At 44.5% G+C, this 17,056-nt stretch overlaps 2 protein-coding genes across 2 annotated transcripts; one reads left to right on the top strand and one right to left on the bottom strand.

Moving 5' to 3' along the window:
• The first annotated feature begins 361 nt into the window (after nt 1-361).
• Nucleotides 362-1,119, top strand: LOC141584442 (small cysteine and glycine repeat-containing protein 7-like). Its single transcript, XM_074398665.1, has one exon. The coding sequence runs from the start codon at nt 412-414 to the stop codon at nt 739-741; it is 330 nt and encodes a 109-aa protein (XP_074254766.1). The 5' UTR covers nt 362-411; the 3' UTR covers nt 742-1,119.
• A 5,344-nt stretch (nt 1,120-6,463) lies between these two features.
• Nucleotides 6,464-7,245, bottom strand: LOC141584443 (uncharacterized). Its single transcript, XM_074398666.1, has one exon. It carries the CDS (start codon nt 7,197-7,199, stop codon nt 6,867-6,869), a length of 333 nt encoding a protein of 110 aa, XP_074254767.1. The 5' UTR covers nt 7,200-7,245; the 3' UTR covers nt 6,464-6,866.
• Between the last annotated feature and the right edge of the window lie 9,811 nt (nt 7,246-17,056).

Below are 17,056 nucleotides of genomic sequence, written 5' to 3' on the forward strand. Positions count from 1 at the left end.
GCCCCGCCAACAACTCATGGACCTGTGCCCATGGCGCTTATTCCCCGGACCCCTTAGGAAGAAGGAGAAGGTAGTCATTCCTGTGGTTACCGTGGACCGGACCAAGAATTACATCACCACACTCCAGCTCTCAGAATGCTTCCCTGGAACTTTTAGGCCTTTTTAACTTAAAGTTTTATGAAAAAAAAAATGTAGGGAAAACAAAGATGTCTAAAAGGAAAGCCAATATGAGATGGAGAGATTCTTCCGTGTACATCGAGTCAAATGACAAGGAAGTAGTCATATGTCTTCCCTCTCCTCTCCCCAGAGTTGGTATATAAGGGCCTCCCCCAGCAGAAGGAGGCATCAGACCTCCTCACCTTCTCCTGAGTCCTCCCTTCTCACTTCATCTGCATCCTCTCTACTGACACCATGGGTTGCTGTGGTTGTGGTGGCTGCGGTGGTGGCTGCGGTGGTGGCTGCGGTGGTGGCTGCGGTGGCGGCTGTGGTGGTGGCTGTGGTGGCTGTGGTGGCTGTGGCGGCTGTGGCAGCTGTACCACCTGCAGGTGCTACCGGGTGGGCTGCTGCTCCAGCTGCTGCCCCTGCTGCCGTGGCTGCTGTGGGGGCTGCTGCAGCACACCCGTGATCTGCTGCTGCCGCCGCACCTGCAGCTCATGTGGCTGTGGCTGTGGGAAGGGCTGTTGCCAGCAGAAGGGATGCTGCCAGCAGAAGTGCTGCTGCCAGAAGCAATGCTGCTGCTAGGCGGGGCGGCCAGCCTCTGGCAGCTGCTGCAGGTCACTGCTGTAGGTAAGTTTTCACCATCTGTCTGCCATTGACTAATAGGACACAAGCATGACCTGAACCTGTCACCTGCCCGTGAGTATTTCACATTCCTATAGTTTTTGGGATTCTGCCTGCATTTAATCATCACCAACAGAAGTAATAACCATACAGCCTTCTATGTGGATTACAATTCAAGTCATGAACTCAACGAAATGGAGTCAAGGCAGTAAATGTTAGACCCTCTTGAAATGCCTCTAAGGTTGCCTTCATTTATGTGCTGTTTTTACTTCTGCCTGGGTATATTTGAATACACAAAGCAACACCTATCTTAATAAATTATACTAAATCATTCTCAAAGAGCTGTCTTTTTTGTTCTTTCCAGTATCTAAACTGTCTGTCCATGGGAGAAAATGAGTTTTATCTCAAAAGATAAATCAAAGAATAAAAAACAATATAAATTGTTTACGATAGACACAGATTTGTGGATGATTATCCATTGCGGGTTTGTAAAGAATGAAGGGACTAGGGGTACATCCTCAGCCTGACACTTCATTTATCATAAACCAAAACTTTCCCCAAATCTCTCTTGATAGAGTCTTAGAAACCGAAGTCTGGAGTCATAAATACCTGTTCAGACTCCAAATGGTCATACAATCATTTAGAAGCCTGATCACTTTTGAGCAATGATAAATTTGGCTCTTAGCCCTGTCAGGTAGCACTTGGCTCTTAGCCCTGTCAGGTATCATGGAAGTCTGTGGTATCAGCCACTTCAAACTACAAAATTACCTTTCAGTTGTAATGTGAGAATATCAGCATTAGAATCAAAATAATCATACATCCTACTGAGAGCGTCCCATACACAATAAAAAATGTCCCTGAACATCCCCTCTGCTCATTTTTTCATAGAGATCCCTGACTCTTTGCTGTGTAGACTCCAGAGTCTTGATTTATTGTGGCTGGTTTAGCAGCAAAGTGAGGGGGAAATAAGGCAGAGAGTGGGGAATCCCAACTTGGGTGAGCAGTGAGGCAGGGACCGAGGGAAGCCAGGCTCCTTGGGTGGGTCTCTAGGTGAAGCTCATTCTTGCACCAGCCTCACAAGGGCCATTCAGGGTGTTTCCTTCTTAGTCTAAGCAGAGCTTGACTCTGGATAGAAGCTAAAACAGGTTGAACTGACCAAATGAACGTTATAACCAAAGGAAACATGGGTCTAATAACCACGTCAAGTAAGATCCAAAGAGGGGAAGATGCTGTCACAGAAAGACAGATTTCCTTCTACCTTGAAATTCAGAAAAGAGCGTTCAGAATGGGTGTAAGATGAGACCCCAAAGTCGAAGCTGACAAGGTGGTTTTGGGCACTCACCTGGCTCTGCTTCTATTTCTTGTTCCAGCTCCAAGAGCCCTGAACCTCTGGTACCCTCAGGCTACCCAAAGCCCCTTAGTTACTCTCAGCCTTTCGGATTTACCTCTGGGGCCCCATCCTTCACTCATTCTTCCCTCCCAGCCTTCACCTGTAGAACTGGTCCCTCCCTTGTGATTGTTCTCAGCTGGAAGAGTAGGCTCGGGAGAGAAGCACCAGTTCATCTGTCTTAGGCTAAGGCAAGGGACATCCGCTTTTCCTTACTGAGGACCCCCCAAGTCGCCTTCCCCACACATAATCCAATGGGCAATCCAATGGGCAGAATTCTGGGACATGTGGCTTTTCCAGCCACCAAGATCCAACACTTTTTAGGCACTTGCCCCTCTTGTCCCACCCGCTGAAAATGTGAGTTTGTTTTCAGTCGGCGTAAATAGAAAACGTGGCTGTCTGCCAGGATTTACTGGGTGTCATTACTCATGTTGACTTCAATTTGTGAAAAAAGAACCCAGGTGGCCTGGTGTGTGGTTTGTGATGTGTGTGTGTGTGTGTGTGTGTGTGTGTGTGTGTGTGTGTGTATGAATATATATATGGTCCATCAGGCACAGCCACAAGAAGAGACAAAGAAGGCTGGGCACAGTGACTCATGCCTGTAATCCCAGCACTTTGCAAGGCCGAGGTGGGTGGATCACCTGAGATCAGGAGTTCAAGACCAGCCTGACCAATATGGTGAAACCCTGACTGCTAAAAATATATATATACAAAAACTAGCTGGGCATGGTGGCATGTGCCTGTAGTCCCAGCTACTTGAGAAGCTGAGGCAGGATAATTGCTTGAACCTGGGAGGCAGAGGTTGCAGTGAGCCGAGATTGCACGATTGTACTCCAGGATGGGCAACAGAGTGAGACTCCATCTCAAAATAAAAAGAAAAAATTAAAAATAAAAAAAGAAGAGACAAAGGAGAGATTCAGGAAAACAGTGTATTCCACTCGAAGGTCCTAAAGAGATGGAGTCACTGCATGCCAAAAGGAGGGTCACATGGGAGGCAGCACTGGGGGAGTGGTCTCAGCCAGGCAGACAGGGAGAGAGGACCCACGGGCTCCCTCACGGAGGACAGGGTGGAATATAGGAGCAAGAGGTGCAGGGGCATCCATCAGTGCATCTGAATGTAACTGGGTCTCAGTCAGGGGAGAGCAGGGAAGGGAACATGTGGCAGGGGCTAAACAGTACCACGCTGGGGCTCACCTGGGAGGGAAGCGTGAAAATTGTAACACAGTGCACAGGGGCATCTGTCTGCATCTCACCTCAGCAGAGGAGTGGCTGTAGGTACCTACAATACCTCCCTGTAATCCAGGTGTGAATTTGAGTCTTCTTTCAGGTTGTCTGAATAATTAGCACAAATGTAGTCAACTGTCCTTTACTGTAGGTAGAGGAATTTTCTTTTTCTTTTTCTTTCTTTCTTTCTTTTTCTTCCTTTTCTTTCTTTCTGTTTTTTTTGTTTGTTTGTTTGTTTTTTTTTTTTTTTTTTTTTTTTTTTGGAGATGGAGTTTCGCTCTTGTTGGCCAGACTGGAGTGCAACGGCACGATCTCGCCTCATCGCAACCTCCGCCTCATGGGTTCAAGCGATTCTCCTGCGTCAGTCTCCCAAGTAGCTGGGATTACAGGCATGCTCCACCATGCCCAGCTATTTTTGTCTTTTTAGTAGAGACGGGGTTTCTCCATGTTGGTAAGACTAACTCCCGACCTCAGGTGATCCGCCCACCTCAGTCTCCCAAAGTGCTGGGATTACAAGCGCGAGCCATGGCGCCTGACCACTGTCGGGGAATTTATAGGTAGGACTTACAGAGATTTGCAAACCAAGTGAGAATACTAGCAGGGAGAAACTAGGGCCTCGGGACCCAGGGATGAGGAAACTTGCTGTACTGACATGCGGGCTGGGGCCTCCGCCACGCAGCTGCACAAGCTTCAGCCTGAAACTCTCCCACACTGCCCTAAACAGACCACGTGTGAGGGAGGGAGCATGGAATGAAAAGCCCACAGGGAACAAGAAGCCACAAGATCCAGTGCTCTGAAGCCATTCTAGATGGTTTCAGGGGAACTAGCTTCCCACCTCTGACAGTGACATCACGGCAAGTACCACAATTTGCCTAGGATTATAAGTCTTTGTGCACAATGCATCCCATTCAAAGGCAGTCCACAGCACGGCGTGCTCCCTCTCTGAACTGGTCTCATCCCCTTAAACGTGCATTCATCCATTTATTTATTTATTTATGGCGATGGAGTTTCACTCTTGTTGCCCGGGTTGGAGTGCAATGTTGGGATCTTGGCTCACCGCAACCTCCGTCTCGCGGGTTCAAGTGACTCTCCTGCCTCAGCCTCCCGAGTAGCTGGGATTACAGGCATACACCATACCCGGCTAATTTTGTATTTTTAGTAGAGATGGGTTTTCTCCATGTTGGTCAGGCTGGTCTCAAACTCCCGACCTCAGGTGATTTGCCCACCTCGGCCTCACAGAGTGTTAGGATTACAGGCGTGAGCCGCCATGCTCTGTCAAACCTGCCTTTTTTATCTAGGAGTTTCTCTCTCTCTCTCTCTCTCTCTCTCTCTCTCTCTCTCTCATTCTTTTTCTCTCTTTTTCTTTGACAGAATCTCGCTCCATTGCTCAGGCTGGAGTGCAATGGTGCCATCTTGGCTCACTGCAACCTCCACGTCCCGGGTTCAAGCGATTCTTGTGCCTCACCCTCCCAAATAGCTGGGATTATAGGTACATGCCACCATGCCTGGCTAATTTTTGTATTTTTTGTAGAGATGAAGTTTTACCATGTTGACCAGGCTGCTCTCAAACTCTTGACCTCAAGTCATCTGCCTGCCTCGGCCTCCCAAAGTGCTGGGATTACAGGTTGAGCCACCACACCCAGCCTATGTCTAGGAGTCTCTTGATGAGCATTGGTCAACAGAAAGAAGTCTCTTCTAAAAACTGTTGATGCTTCTAAAGACTACTCATGGTCTGAGTCGTAAAACATTATTTGTCTTTCAATTTATATCTTCCAAGTGAATAATTATTGAGGATTATCTAATCATTGTCTACTTTTCTCTCTAGGTATATTTTTAAAAAAAAACATAGATCCTACACACACACAGATGGTTTTTCTATCAGAAATGGATTCACTTGTCTGGCAAAAGGACACAGATTAGATTATTCTCATCACAAGGCCCCTTAGGCTTATGAATTGAAAGAATAAGAAGGAGAAGGAGAAGGAGAAGAAGAAATAAATGAAAACATAAATCACAGTTCAAATTATTAAGTAATATCTGAAACGAATTAGAACAAAACCATAAGCCTTAACAATACTCCAATCATAGTTAAATTAATTTAGACAGAAAAGCAAAAAGCAATTGACTTGAAAACAAGAAGTGAGGCCCAAAGTGGATACAAGAAAGCCCGGAGAGCTAAGATAAATTCCAAATCCAATATTCATCCATGCCTACTCATCCAGTACACCTGAGGGCTTTAATTTTGTGGTTAGGGAAATGTAAAAGCGAAACCGCTAATAGCAAAGCTCTAAATGTGCACTGTTGGCTGAATTTATGGTGTGGTAGCAGGTGGTAAAAACTAAGCTTCTAAGAAAAGGTAAAACTCCTTCCTCCAGGCACAGAGTAAATGACCCCAGTAGATGGAAATCTAAAGCAAATGTAGTCACCTACATTTTGCAAATAGATGTGTTTCTGAAAAATTTGTTTGAATTGGCTCTTTGTGAATAAAACAGGATTTCGAATGCATTCAGGAAATTTGTCAATTTTTTTTTTTTTTTCTTTTTTATGGAGTCTCGCTTTGTCTCCCAGGCTGGAGTGCAGTGGCACAATCTCAGCTCACTGCAACCTCTGCCTCCTGAGTTCAAGCAATTCTCCTGCCTCAGCTTCATGAGTAGCTGGGATTACAGGTGTGTGCCACCATGCCCAGCTATTGTTTTTTGTATTTTTAGTAGGATGGGGTTTTGCCATGTTGGCCAGGCTGGTCTTGAACTCCCAACCTCAAGTGATCTGCCCTCCTCGACCTCCCAAAGTACTGGGATTACAGGTGTGAGCCACTGAGCCCAGCCCAGCTTGTCTATTTTTAAAGGAACCTGCCATCTCAAAATTGAATACAAACTATAGAGAGAATCCAGACTTTCAAATATTCTGTTTGGTAACTGGAGGGCACAAACAGTAGAGGCAGGAAGCTACGCTCAGGGTCTTCAACTTGCTGCACTGTCACTGCCTATCCACCAAAGACTCTCAGAGAGATTAAGATTTTCTAGGATGTGAGATGTGTTCAAACCAAAATAAACACAAAGATAAACCTTTAACGATAAATTTTTATTTTATTAGGAAATTTAGAAGGTAGCTATTGACAAATAAGAATACAAGATAGAAAAGAAGCGGAGAAAGTCACACAAATGGGGATAAAATGATCATATACATCAAAAAGTCTGTTGGGAATCATGATCCTCTTTGAGCTCAGCGATGTGGACTCTTTCCAAAGAGGTAGGCTGTCCTCATGTCTTTGGTTGGCTGATTGATATTAGAGAGGAAACTTTTCATACAGTAAGACTGGAGACACCTGAAGCAAAAAATACAAGAACCCAGAATTCAGGAGAAAAGTTACACAAGAGTGTAAGTGCAAGAATACCCAGAGGACAGGTAAGGCAGGTGAATGGGGTGAAGGAAAGTCCCCAGCATATCCTGCCACAGGACAGAGGCCGGGCCCCCCCTAGCAGCAGCACTGCTTCTGGCAGCAGCACTTCTGCTGGCAGCATCCCTTCTGCTGGCAACAGCCCTTCCCACAGCCGCAGCCACACGAGCTGCAGGTGCGGCGGCAGCAGCAGATCACGGGCGTGCTGCAGCAGCCCCCACAGCAGCCGCGGCAGCAGGGACAGCAGCTGGAGCAGCAGCCCACCCGGTAGCACCTGCAGGTGGTGCAGCTGCCACAGCCACCACAGCCACCACCACAGCCACCACCACAACCACCACTGCAGCCACCACCGCAACCACCACAGCCACCACTGCAGCCACCACCGCAGCCACCACAGCCACAGCAACCCATGGTGTCAGTAGAGAGGTCTCAGGTGAAGTGAGAAGAGGACTCAGGAGAGGTGAGGGAGATATGATGCCTCTTTCTCCTGGGGGGTCCTTATATACTAACTCTGGGGGAGAGCATTGATCTAAGACTCAGTGCCACTTCCCTGTTGTTTATGCAAATATCCAAAGCAGAATCTCACATGGCCTTTTGTACGCTTCCTTATTGGATCCTTCTGACCTCAAAAACTTGCTAAATTTAGCTTTTACTTGTTTTTTTAAAGCCATCTATAATATATAGAACAGTAAACACCTAAAGGAAAAACCCTTTTCTTTTTTTGGTAATTGTAAAAGTCAGAGTGGGATTGCAATTCCCCTCAGCTGTGGTACATTTCTCCCAGCCCAGGACAAAGATTTTTTTAATTCCTACATTATTTGTAACTATTTATTAATTCCCAAAACATTCCTTTAGATGGAGGAGAAGACTCTGTATATTTAAAACGAAAGAGTGATCTCAGGTTATGTGATTTTGTCATCCCTAGGCAGAGCTCCTCAGGTGTTTGCTAGTCCTGTAACCTGAGTCAGAACTCTCTGATCCAGAGAAAAGGGGATCCCGCATTGTCAAGGGTTATGACGCAGTATCCTTCATGTTGTACAGACGATAAAAGCACATCCTGAGCAGAACATTTCCAAGTTACTTGCCAAACTCAAGGAGGCTGTTATCAGCCTGTTAAGGAAGGAGGATAATACTGAAGGCATGCTGCTGGCAGCCACAGGGTGCCTGGTTGATCATGGACCAGTACCTCATGGAGTGCTTACTTGAAATGATTAGTTTCAATTGGCCATCCCTATGCAGGCTACTCCTCTCTGTCAAAGGAAAGATGAAAATGAAAAATGGAATCGTGAAGGCCATCAAGGAAATCTATAGGTTCTAATCCTGCATGTCTGTTCTCAGAATACAGTGCTCTTATCGGTCACCCCAGGCCATGCCAAGGAGAACGAGACAAGGAAAACCCAAGTGTCCTCTCAGCTCCCTGCAGGACCCAGAGTTGGAGGAACTCTGATTCCCCTGCATGAAGGTAAATTTTATGTGTCAACTTGACTGGGCTAAGGGATGTCCAGATAGCTGGTAAATATTATTTATGGATTTCTCTGTGAGAGTGTTTCTAGAAGAGATTAGCATTTCAATCAGTGGACTGAGTAAAGAAGATCATCTTCACCAACATGAGTAGGCTTTGCTATGGTCCAAATGTGTTCACCAAAAGTCACGTGTTGGAAACAATCTCAATGCGATAGTGTTGGAAGGTGGGGCTTAATGGGAGGTGTTTAGGTCGTGAGGACCCTGCCCTCATGAATGAACTAATACTACTCTAAAAGAGGCCTGTGAGGCTGTGTGCGGTAGCTCACACCTGTAATCCCAGCACTTTGGGAGGCCGAGGTGGGCAGATCACTTTAGGTCAGGAGTTTGAGACCAGCCTGGCCAACATGGTAAAACCCTGTCTCTACTAAAAGTAGAAAAATTAGCTGGGCATGGTGGTGGGCACCTGTAATCCCAGCCACTCTGAAGGCTGAGACAGGAGAATTGCTTGAACCTGGGTGGGAGAGGTTGCAGTGAGCCAAGATCACACCACTGTACCCCACTGTGGACAACAGAGCAAGACTCCATCTCAAAAAAAAAAAAAAAAAAAAAAAAAAAAAAAAAAAAAGGCCTGTGAGAGTGAGTTCACCCTCTTCTGCTCTTCTGCCAGGTGAGAACATATAGTTTATCTCCATCTTGCCCTTTTGCCTTCTACCATGAGAAGTTGCAGAAAGGCCTCACCAGATGCCAGTGCTTTAATCTTGGACTTCCTAGCCTCCAGAACTATAAGAGAATAAATTTCTGTTCTTTATAAATTACCCAGTCTCAAATATTCTGTTATAGCAACACAAAAAATGGACTAAGGCAGGGATCATCCAGCCCATTGAGGGCCCAAATACAACAAAGAGATAAAGTGAAGGGAATTCTCTCTCCCTCCTCTTAAGCTAGAACATCCAGCTCCTGCTCTCAGACATCAGCACCCTACCTCTCAAATCTCAATCAGACTCTGATTGGTGCTTACACCATGGGCTGCCCTTGTTCTCGGGCCTTCTGACTTGGACTGAATTGCACCACTGGCTTTCCTGGCAGAGGGCGGATCGTGGGGTCCCACGATCTTGGCATCCATAATCACACGAGCCAATTCCCATAATAAATCTCATTTATCTATTCATGTTTCCTACGGATTCTGAAAAATATCCCTTGGAATAAATATTACAATATGGATTTTTTTTTTTTGGAAATGGAGTCTCTCTCTGTCACCCAAGCTGGTGTGCAGTGGTGTGATCTTGGCTCACTCTTGGCTCACTGCAATCTCTGCCTCCCAAGTTCAAGCAATTCTCATGCCTCAGCCTCCCAAGTAGCTGGGACTATCAGTGTGCACCACAACACCCGGCTAATTTTTTGTGCTTTAGTAGAGATGGGGTTTCACCTTGTTGCCCAGGCTTGCCTTCAACTCCTGAACTCAGACAATCCGCCTGCCTTGGCCTCCCAAAGTGCTGGGATTACAGGCGTGAACCACCACACCCAGCCATAAGAGCTGGATCTTTAACAATGGACTTTAATTTTTAGTTAATGTGCAAGAAGTCTTAAAGTTGATTTTTTTGAGAATGCAACTGTGTACTACTTTTCAAACTGGAAAGCTACTGAAGTGGTTTAGCACTGTGGTTCTGTTGTATAGCCCTCTATGTCCTGCCTGAACTTAGTTGGCTTCAGGTACCATGGTCCAAGGATGGGCCCCTGTGTAAAATAGTCAGTTTTTGGTGGATATTTTCCCCCAAAATTTTGGAATGTAATAATTTCCTGCGAATGTTTAGTAACTTTTCTCAATGTTCCAGATTAAAGACAGAACCTTTAAATTGCTTCAATAACTATATTGTAAAAACACACATTGAACAGGCACTTCTTCTGGTGTACATTTCTTTCCAACTCTCTAATCTCCAGGATTTGTCTGTTTTTACTTAAGGAGGCCCACGAACTTCTACTTTAATGCACCATAATACTTTCCCATCATATAAACTTGCAGGGAGCAGTGTACTCAATTTAGCAAATAGCTGTTGGATTGTCCTTCTCTTAGAAGAAAGTGGTTCTGCAGGGCACTGTGAGAACCTAAAAAGATGAAACCACAAGCTCCCAGTCTGGTAAGAAATGCATGAAAAGAAATTCCAATAAAAGCACCTGCCAACAAGAACCCTACAGATCAACTTTCTTAGATGTACGGGGAAAAACGAATCAAGTCTGAGTGTCTGTGGGAGAAAAGGAATTGGAAGGACTCTGACAGGGACTGTCTATCACAGGACAGGGCTTCAGTAAAGATTGGAGACAGGGAACTATGAGTAGTCGGGACGCACCTACTTGCAACTGCTCACTGTTTTCCTGCCAATCCTCCACACAATTAGATCAAAACGTACATTTCTACATGTAGTGAATGTGCTCCAAAGTGTATTTATTACAAGTCAAGTAGGGAGAATTGTTTCATTAGGTTTCCCCACCCCGAAAGTCATCTTTCAAACCAAGTATCCAGATAAGGAATGAGGTATCAACAGGTATCACAGTCATGTGGAAATTGCCATTCGGAAGCTCTGCTCTTGATTGGACTGATAACGAATGTATTAACAACAATGAAAAGTTTCTTGTTGTCTCTAGACAAAACTGAATTATTTGTTTGTATCTTGAACACTAACTGTGTACTTTTTTCTGTATTTTGTAAGTGAAGTAGTGGGAGAGCGTGCTTATTTAAAAAAAAAAAAAAAGGAAGCTGCTTCTCCTTCCTTCTTATAGGAAAGGAAGGAGGGGCTCTGTACACGGATACACTCCCCTAGAGGGAGAAACAGACATCAATGGACTTGGCAAAAGTATGTCCATTAGGGACACTTCACAGAGTGTAAGAGATGATGGAAAGGAAGGGTTAAGTTGAGAAAACGTAGACAGAGGTTGAGGAAATCTGGACTCTGGGCACTCCAACATCTTGGTGAATCCTGGACCACTATACTGTATATATACATATGTATATATAGTTTCACTCTTGTTGCCCAGGCTGGAGTGCAGTGGTGCAATCTCAGTTCACTGCAACTTCTACCTCCTAGGTTCAAGCGATTCTCCTGTCTCAGCCCCATGTATACATTTTTAATTTTAATTTTTAATTTTAGGTGCAGGCGTTCATATGCAGGTTTGTTGCATGGATATATTGCTCACCAACACAATACTAACAATACTGCCTTCCATTGTAAGAGGAATCCCAAAGACGACCCGAAGACTAATTACCCAAAGACTAGACTAGACTCCTATAGAGATCGCAAATACCATCTAATAGGTTCTTTGCTTTTCTTGAACTTTTAAACCAAAACTAGAAAAAATAATGATATTGGGCAACGACTAGAACTCTGGTGTAGCCGCACTGAGATTCACCCACATACAGGCAGTCAGCTCAGCTTGGCTTCACGGGGATAGACAGTGGTCCCAACCCCCAATCAGCCAACCTGTAAAATCCAGGTCATTGGAAACCACAAGGGATTCAAATGTGTGACCTGTTAGTCAGTCGCATAAATTTCTACATAAAGCATGGCTCAAGTGTATAAGCATGCCAGTTAAATATAACCTCTATCCTAAATAGAGGATGCTATTCAGCGCGTCTATTCATTAACTTCCTGCTTGCAATCCTATTGTGAAAGATAAACATTTGAGCCAAATCAAACTGAATCAACAAGCCTTTGCTGAACCCTTGTAATGTGCAAGGCAATACAGGTGATATAAAGATATGTATGTCTAAATTATTTCAAAGTAATAAGAGACATGATGGCTGGGCACGGTGGCTCATGCATGTAATCCTAGCACTTTGGGAGGCCAAGGCTGTTGGATCACCTGAGGTCAGGAGTTCAAGACCAGTGTGGCCAACATGGTGAAAAACCCTCTTTACTAAAACTACAAAAAATTAGCTAATCAGAGGCTGAGAAAGGAGAATCATTTGAACTTGGGAGGCAGAGGTTGCAGTGAGCTGAGATTGCACCATTGCACTCCAGCCTGGGCAACAGGAGTGAAACTCCATCTTGAATAAATAAATAAATGGAGAAGAAATGAGTGGGAAAAGCGAGGAACAAAAAGATTTAGCTAATAGCCCAATAAGAGTTGTCTCAAAGTAGTTGCTGGTGAATATTGACTTACATGAGAAGACAAGTTACTTCCCATCGGATAGTAAAGAAAGGGAGGTTTTATGAAGAAGGCAGAGAGCCTTCTTGAATGGAAAACTGGACTTGAATAGGTGGAGAAGAAGGAGAACAGAGGGTGGAGGGTGTGGCGCGGTGCAGTCTGGGATCATCTTGTGTAAACTGATCCCCTGCCTCTGGAAAGATGTGATCTGATCTTTTCTACCTGATTTCCCTGATGGAAAAATAATATTTATATCATAGGGTTATTATGAAACCTAAATGTGGTAACACATATAAAACACATAGAATAGGGCTTGGGACATAGTAAGCACTCAATAAATGCTTTAGTTATTGTTAGTATTTTAAGGTAGGCTACATGTTGTCAGGGAAAATAGAAGACTTATTCAGAAAACAGAAAGGAAAGCAATTTACCTACAGTGGAAACTTTATTCAATGGAGTTAGTAGATATTTAAGCTGGAAATAAGATTTGAGAGTAGTTATGAACTTTAGGCTGTGAAGACTTCAATGTTTCTTTTGCAAATGGAATATGCAGCACAGTAAAAATGGCATTTCAGGAAGTTATATCTGACAGTACCTTACAGGATCAAAGTAAAGAGGAAAACCTATAGATGGGTCAGCTAGATGGCTTTGGAGAACTTCATCACCATTAAAAATTCTCAAATGCAAACAGTCTTCTTGAAATTCTTGTTCATCATAATATATGACACTAATGAATACAATAAAGATAGTTCCCCAAAGTGGTTACAGTCAACAACAGAAACACAAACTGAACATGCGTCCTGTTGTTCTTTGCCAACAGAACTGTCACACCATGCTGCACGCCTCTTTGCCAGGTGTTGTTCTGGGCATGGCTGGGAGTGAGAGGGAGGATCTACGAAGGTGACTGAGAAGGGGCTTCTGCTCCTGTACTTTGGGCATTTCATAGGCTCAGGGCAAACTGAGCAGATTCTTAGTCCAATGTCAAAACGTTCTGTTAGAGATATGTGAGGGGGCCGTGGGAGAGCAGTCGCAGGCTTTGTCTATGGAGGGAGATGAGATCTGAGCCGAACCCTGAGGAATGAGAGGAGAGCACATTCCCTGAAAGAGATCTGGTGCCCTACGTGCTCCTGCTAAGATTAGGGTCTACCGATACATTGGAACACAAAGAATGCGTTCCCCCAGTTGCTAAGAAAATCAAATCTATATGAGGAGTACTTCCAGGATGCTTATACTTTCCTGGTTCTCTGTAGAAATTTTTGAGCTCTTATAATGTTGCAGGCACAATGCTAAGTATTTTATATGTATCATTTGATGTAATTCATGAAGTAACTTTGCAAAGCATATACTGTTAATACCCTCATTTTACAGATGGGAAAAAAACACCAAACCATTGTCCATAGGGAAATTGAAGAGTTGGAAAACGAGCCCCAGCAGGTTGATCTCGGAGCCAGCTCTCTTAACCACTGTGCAACATTGCCAGATCAGGGGTCAACAAACTAATGCCCATGCTTGGGCTGACACCTGCTTTTGTACACAATGATTTTTTTTTTAATTGCATTTTAGGTTTTGGGGTACATGTGAAGAACATGCAAGATTGTTGCATAGGTACACACATGGCAGTGTGGTTTTCTGCATTCCGTCCCCTCGCCTGTATCTGTCATTTCTCCCCATGCTATCTCTTCCCACCTCCCCACCCCCCATCCCTCCCCCATTTCCCCCCAACGGACCCCAGTGTGTAGTGCTCCCCTCCCTGTGTCCATGTGTTCTCATTGTTCAACACCCACCTATGAGTGAGAACATGCGGTGTTTGATTTTCTGCTCTTGTGTCAGTTTGCTGAGAATGATGGTTTCCAGGTTCATCCATGTCCCTACAAAGGACATGAACTCATCATTTTTGATGGCTGCATAATATTCCATGGTGTATATGTGCCACATTTTCCCTATCCAGTCTATCATCGTTGGGCATTTGGGTTGGTTCCAGGTCTTTGCTACTATAAGGACACATGCACACGAATGTTCATTGCAGCACTGTTCACAATGATTTCTTAGAACACAGCCACTTACACCTTTCAGTGCCGTCAGTGGCTGTCTTAAAGGTAGAATGGTTGAGTTGACAAGTTGCAACAAATCATGTGGCCTGCAAAGCTGAAAATATTTACATCTGATACTTCACAGAAAAAAATTGCCAAACCGTAGTCTAGACCACGAAGTACGTTTAGGCAAAGTAAGATGCTGAATGCAAGCAAATTGCCTTGGGCCCAATACACTGTTTGCAGCTGCGATGCACTGCGAGTTTGGTGAGCTGTCGTTTCTCCCACTTTGAGCCTCACGTGTCTCTAAGCTTTGGTAGCCGACCTCCCTCCTAAGTGGAGTCTGCTTTGTTGCCATAACCAGTGTTAGAATGATTTTCTTATTTATTTATGCTGACCACTGTGGTGTGATCACAACTCACTACAGCCTCAACTTCCTGGGCTCAAGCAATTCTCCTGCCTCAGCCTCCCAAGTAGTTGGAACTACAGGCGTGCACTACTACACCTGATTAATTTTTGATTATTTGTAAAGATAGGGTCTCACTGTATTGCCCAGGTGGGTCTCGAACTCCTGAACTCAAGTGATTCTCTTGCCTCAGCCTCCCAAAATGCTGGGATTATAGGCATGAGCCACCATGCCTGGCTCCAACTTTCTTATTTATTTACAGGTCTTTATGACTACTGATGCCTAGTTGTGGTCTGGGAATAACCATTTGAAGGACAGGCAGTCCCCAGCTTACAGTGTGTTGGCTTAAGATTTTTTGACTTTATGATGGTGTGACAGCGACACGTGTTTTGTTTGTTTTGGTTTTTGGTTTTTGTTTGTTTTGTTTTTTGGTTTTTGTTTGCTTGTGTTTGGAGACAGAGTCTTGCTCTATCACCCAGGCTAGAGTGTCATGGCACGGTCTTGGCTCACTGCAACCTCTACCTCCCAGGTTCAAGCAATTTCTGTCTAATTTTTGTAGTTTTAGTAGAGACAGGGTTTCACCATGTTGGCCAGGCTGGCTTTGAACTCCTGGCCTCAAGTGATCCACTTGCCTTGGCCTCCCAACGTGCTAGAGGCTACAGGCATGAGCCACCGTGCCCAGCCTCAGTGATACATGTTTAGTAGAAACCATACTTTCAGTACCTATGCAACTATTCTGTTTGTCACTTTTAGCACAGCATTCAGGAAGTGACACGAGACAGTCTGTTACAAAATAATCTTTGTGTTGGATGATTTTGCTCAACTGTAGGCTGCTGTTAAGTGTTTGGAGCACATTTAGGGTAGGCTAGGCTAAACTATGATGTTTAGTAGGTGAAATGTCTTTAATGCATTTTTGACTTACATTTTCCAACTTACAATGGATTTATTAAGAGGTAACCCCACTGTAAGTCAAGGAGGGTCTATAGTCACTCTTCCCAACACATGCCGTGATTCCAGGTAGAATATTTATTTAGATCTGCATAGAAACAACAATGGTGGGATGGGCAGGGAATATTTGGATCCATATAAGAGTTTTTCTCAGGGCTTGGACTAGGGAGAAGTAAATGAGGCACTTGCCTGGGGTGAAGAATTTAAGGTGGCACCAAAAACTCAAGTGCATAACTTCCCTGGGGAAGATAGAGGTAGTGGAAGGTTAATAGAGAAGACGGGATTTAAGCTGATACCGTACCACCTCTAAAAGTTCTTGAGCATATTCAAGAGGCATAAGTAATAAGACTTGCAAAATAGCTAAAGTCTTGCCATCTCAGGAGTGTGTCCTACACAATCTATTGTGGAACCCAGAATCAACACAGCAGCTTCAAGAACTTCTGGAGATGCCTGTCAAAAAGCACATCTCCTTCCTATGTTAAGCATCAGTAGACATTTGCATTTCATCAGTAATGAGTTGATAAAGTAGCTGTCACTTTGTAAGCAGAGAGTGTGCCTCTATGTAGCCCAGAAATATCTCTAAGCAGGGTCAAAAAGGAACTGGCCAGAGTGCAGGCTCCTACCAGGAAGCAAGAGCCAAGGACCACCTGGCAGGGTAAGGAACAGTACGTGACAGGAAATGAGGCAACAGGCAAAGGAAATGGTTCTAAACTTCAAGAATCAGTACAGTATAGAAAGAGGATCATGGGTTGGTGTAAGAGAAACCTGGGATTAAATCAGTACTACTTGGTTGGGAGCAGCAGCTCACGCCTGTAATCCCAGCCCTTTGGGAGCCCAAGGCAGGCAGATCACTTGAGACCAGCCTGGCCAACATGGTGAAACCCCGTCTCTACTAAAAATATGAAAAATTAGCCAGATGTGGTGGCACGTGCCTGTAGTCCCAGCTACTTGGGAGACTGAGGCATGAGAATCACTTGAACCCAAGAGGTGGAGGTTGCAGTGAGCCAAGATCACACCACTGCACTCCAACCTGGGAGACAAAGCAAGGCTTTGTCTCAAAAAAAAAAAAAAAAAATCAGGACTACTTGTGTTTTTTGGGATGAGTTTTTTAACTCTTCTAGACTCAGTCTCTTCATCTGTGAAATGGGTCTAACACAGCTCACATCTGGGGTTATTATGAGAAATAGAAGTAGCCATGTGTGTAGGATTGCGAGGGAACTTACCACTTACCCCTCCTTTTCTGAATGGACATGGAGCAGGAAAAAGATGGAACAAGTGGT

This window comes from Saimiri boliviensis, chromosome 5, assembly GCF_048565385.1.
Source record: "Saimiri boliviensis isolate mSaiBol1 chromosome 5, mSaiBol1.pri, whole genome shotgun sequence".
Classification (NCBI taxonomy): domain Eukaryota; kingdom Metazoa; phylum Chordata; class Mammalia; order Primates; family Cebidae; genus Saimiri; species Saimiri boliviensis.

Bases quoted from the DNA above. Each gene is read 5' to 3' on its own strand.
- LOC141584442 (XM_074398665.1), top strand. From the start codon at position 412: ATGGGTTGCTGTGGTTGTGGTGGCTGCGGTGGTGGCTGCGGTGGTGGC.
- LOC141584443 (XM_074398666.1), bottom strand. From the start codon at position 7,199: ATGGGTTGCTGTGGCTGTGGTGGCTGCGGTGGTGGCTGCAGTGGTGGC.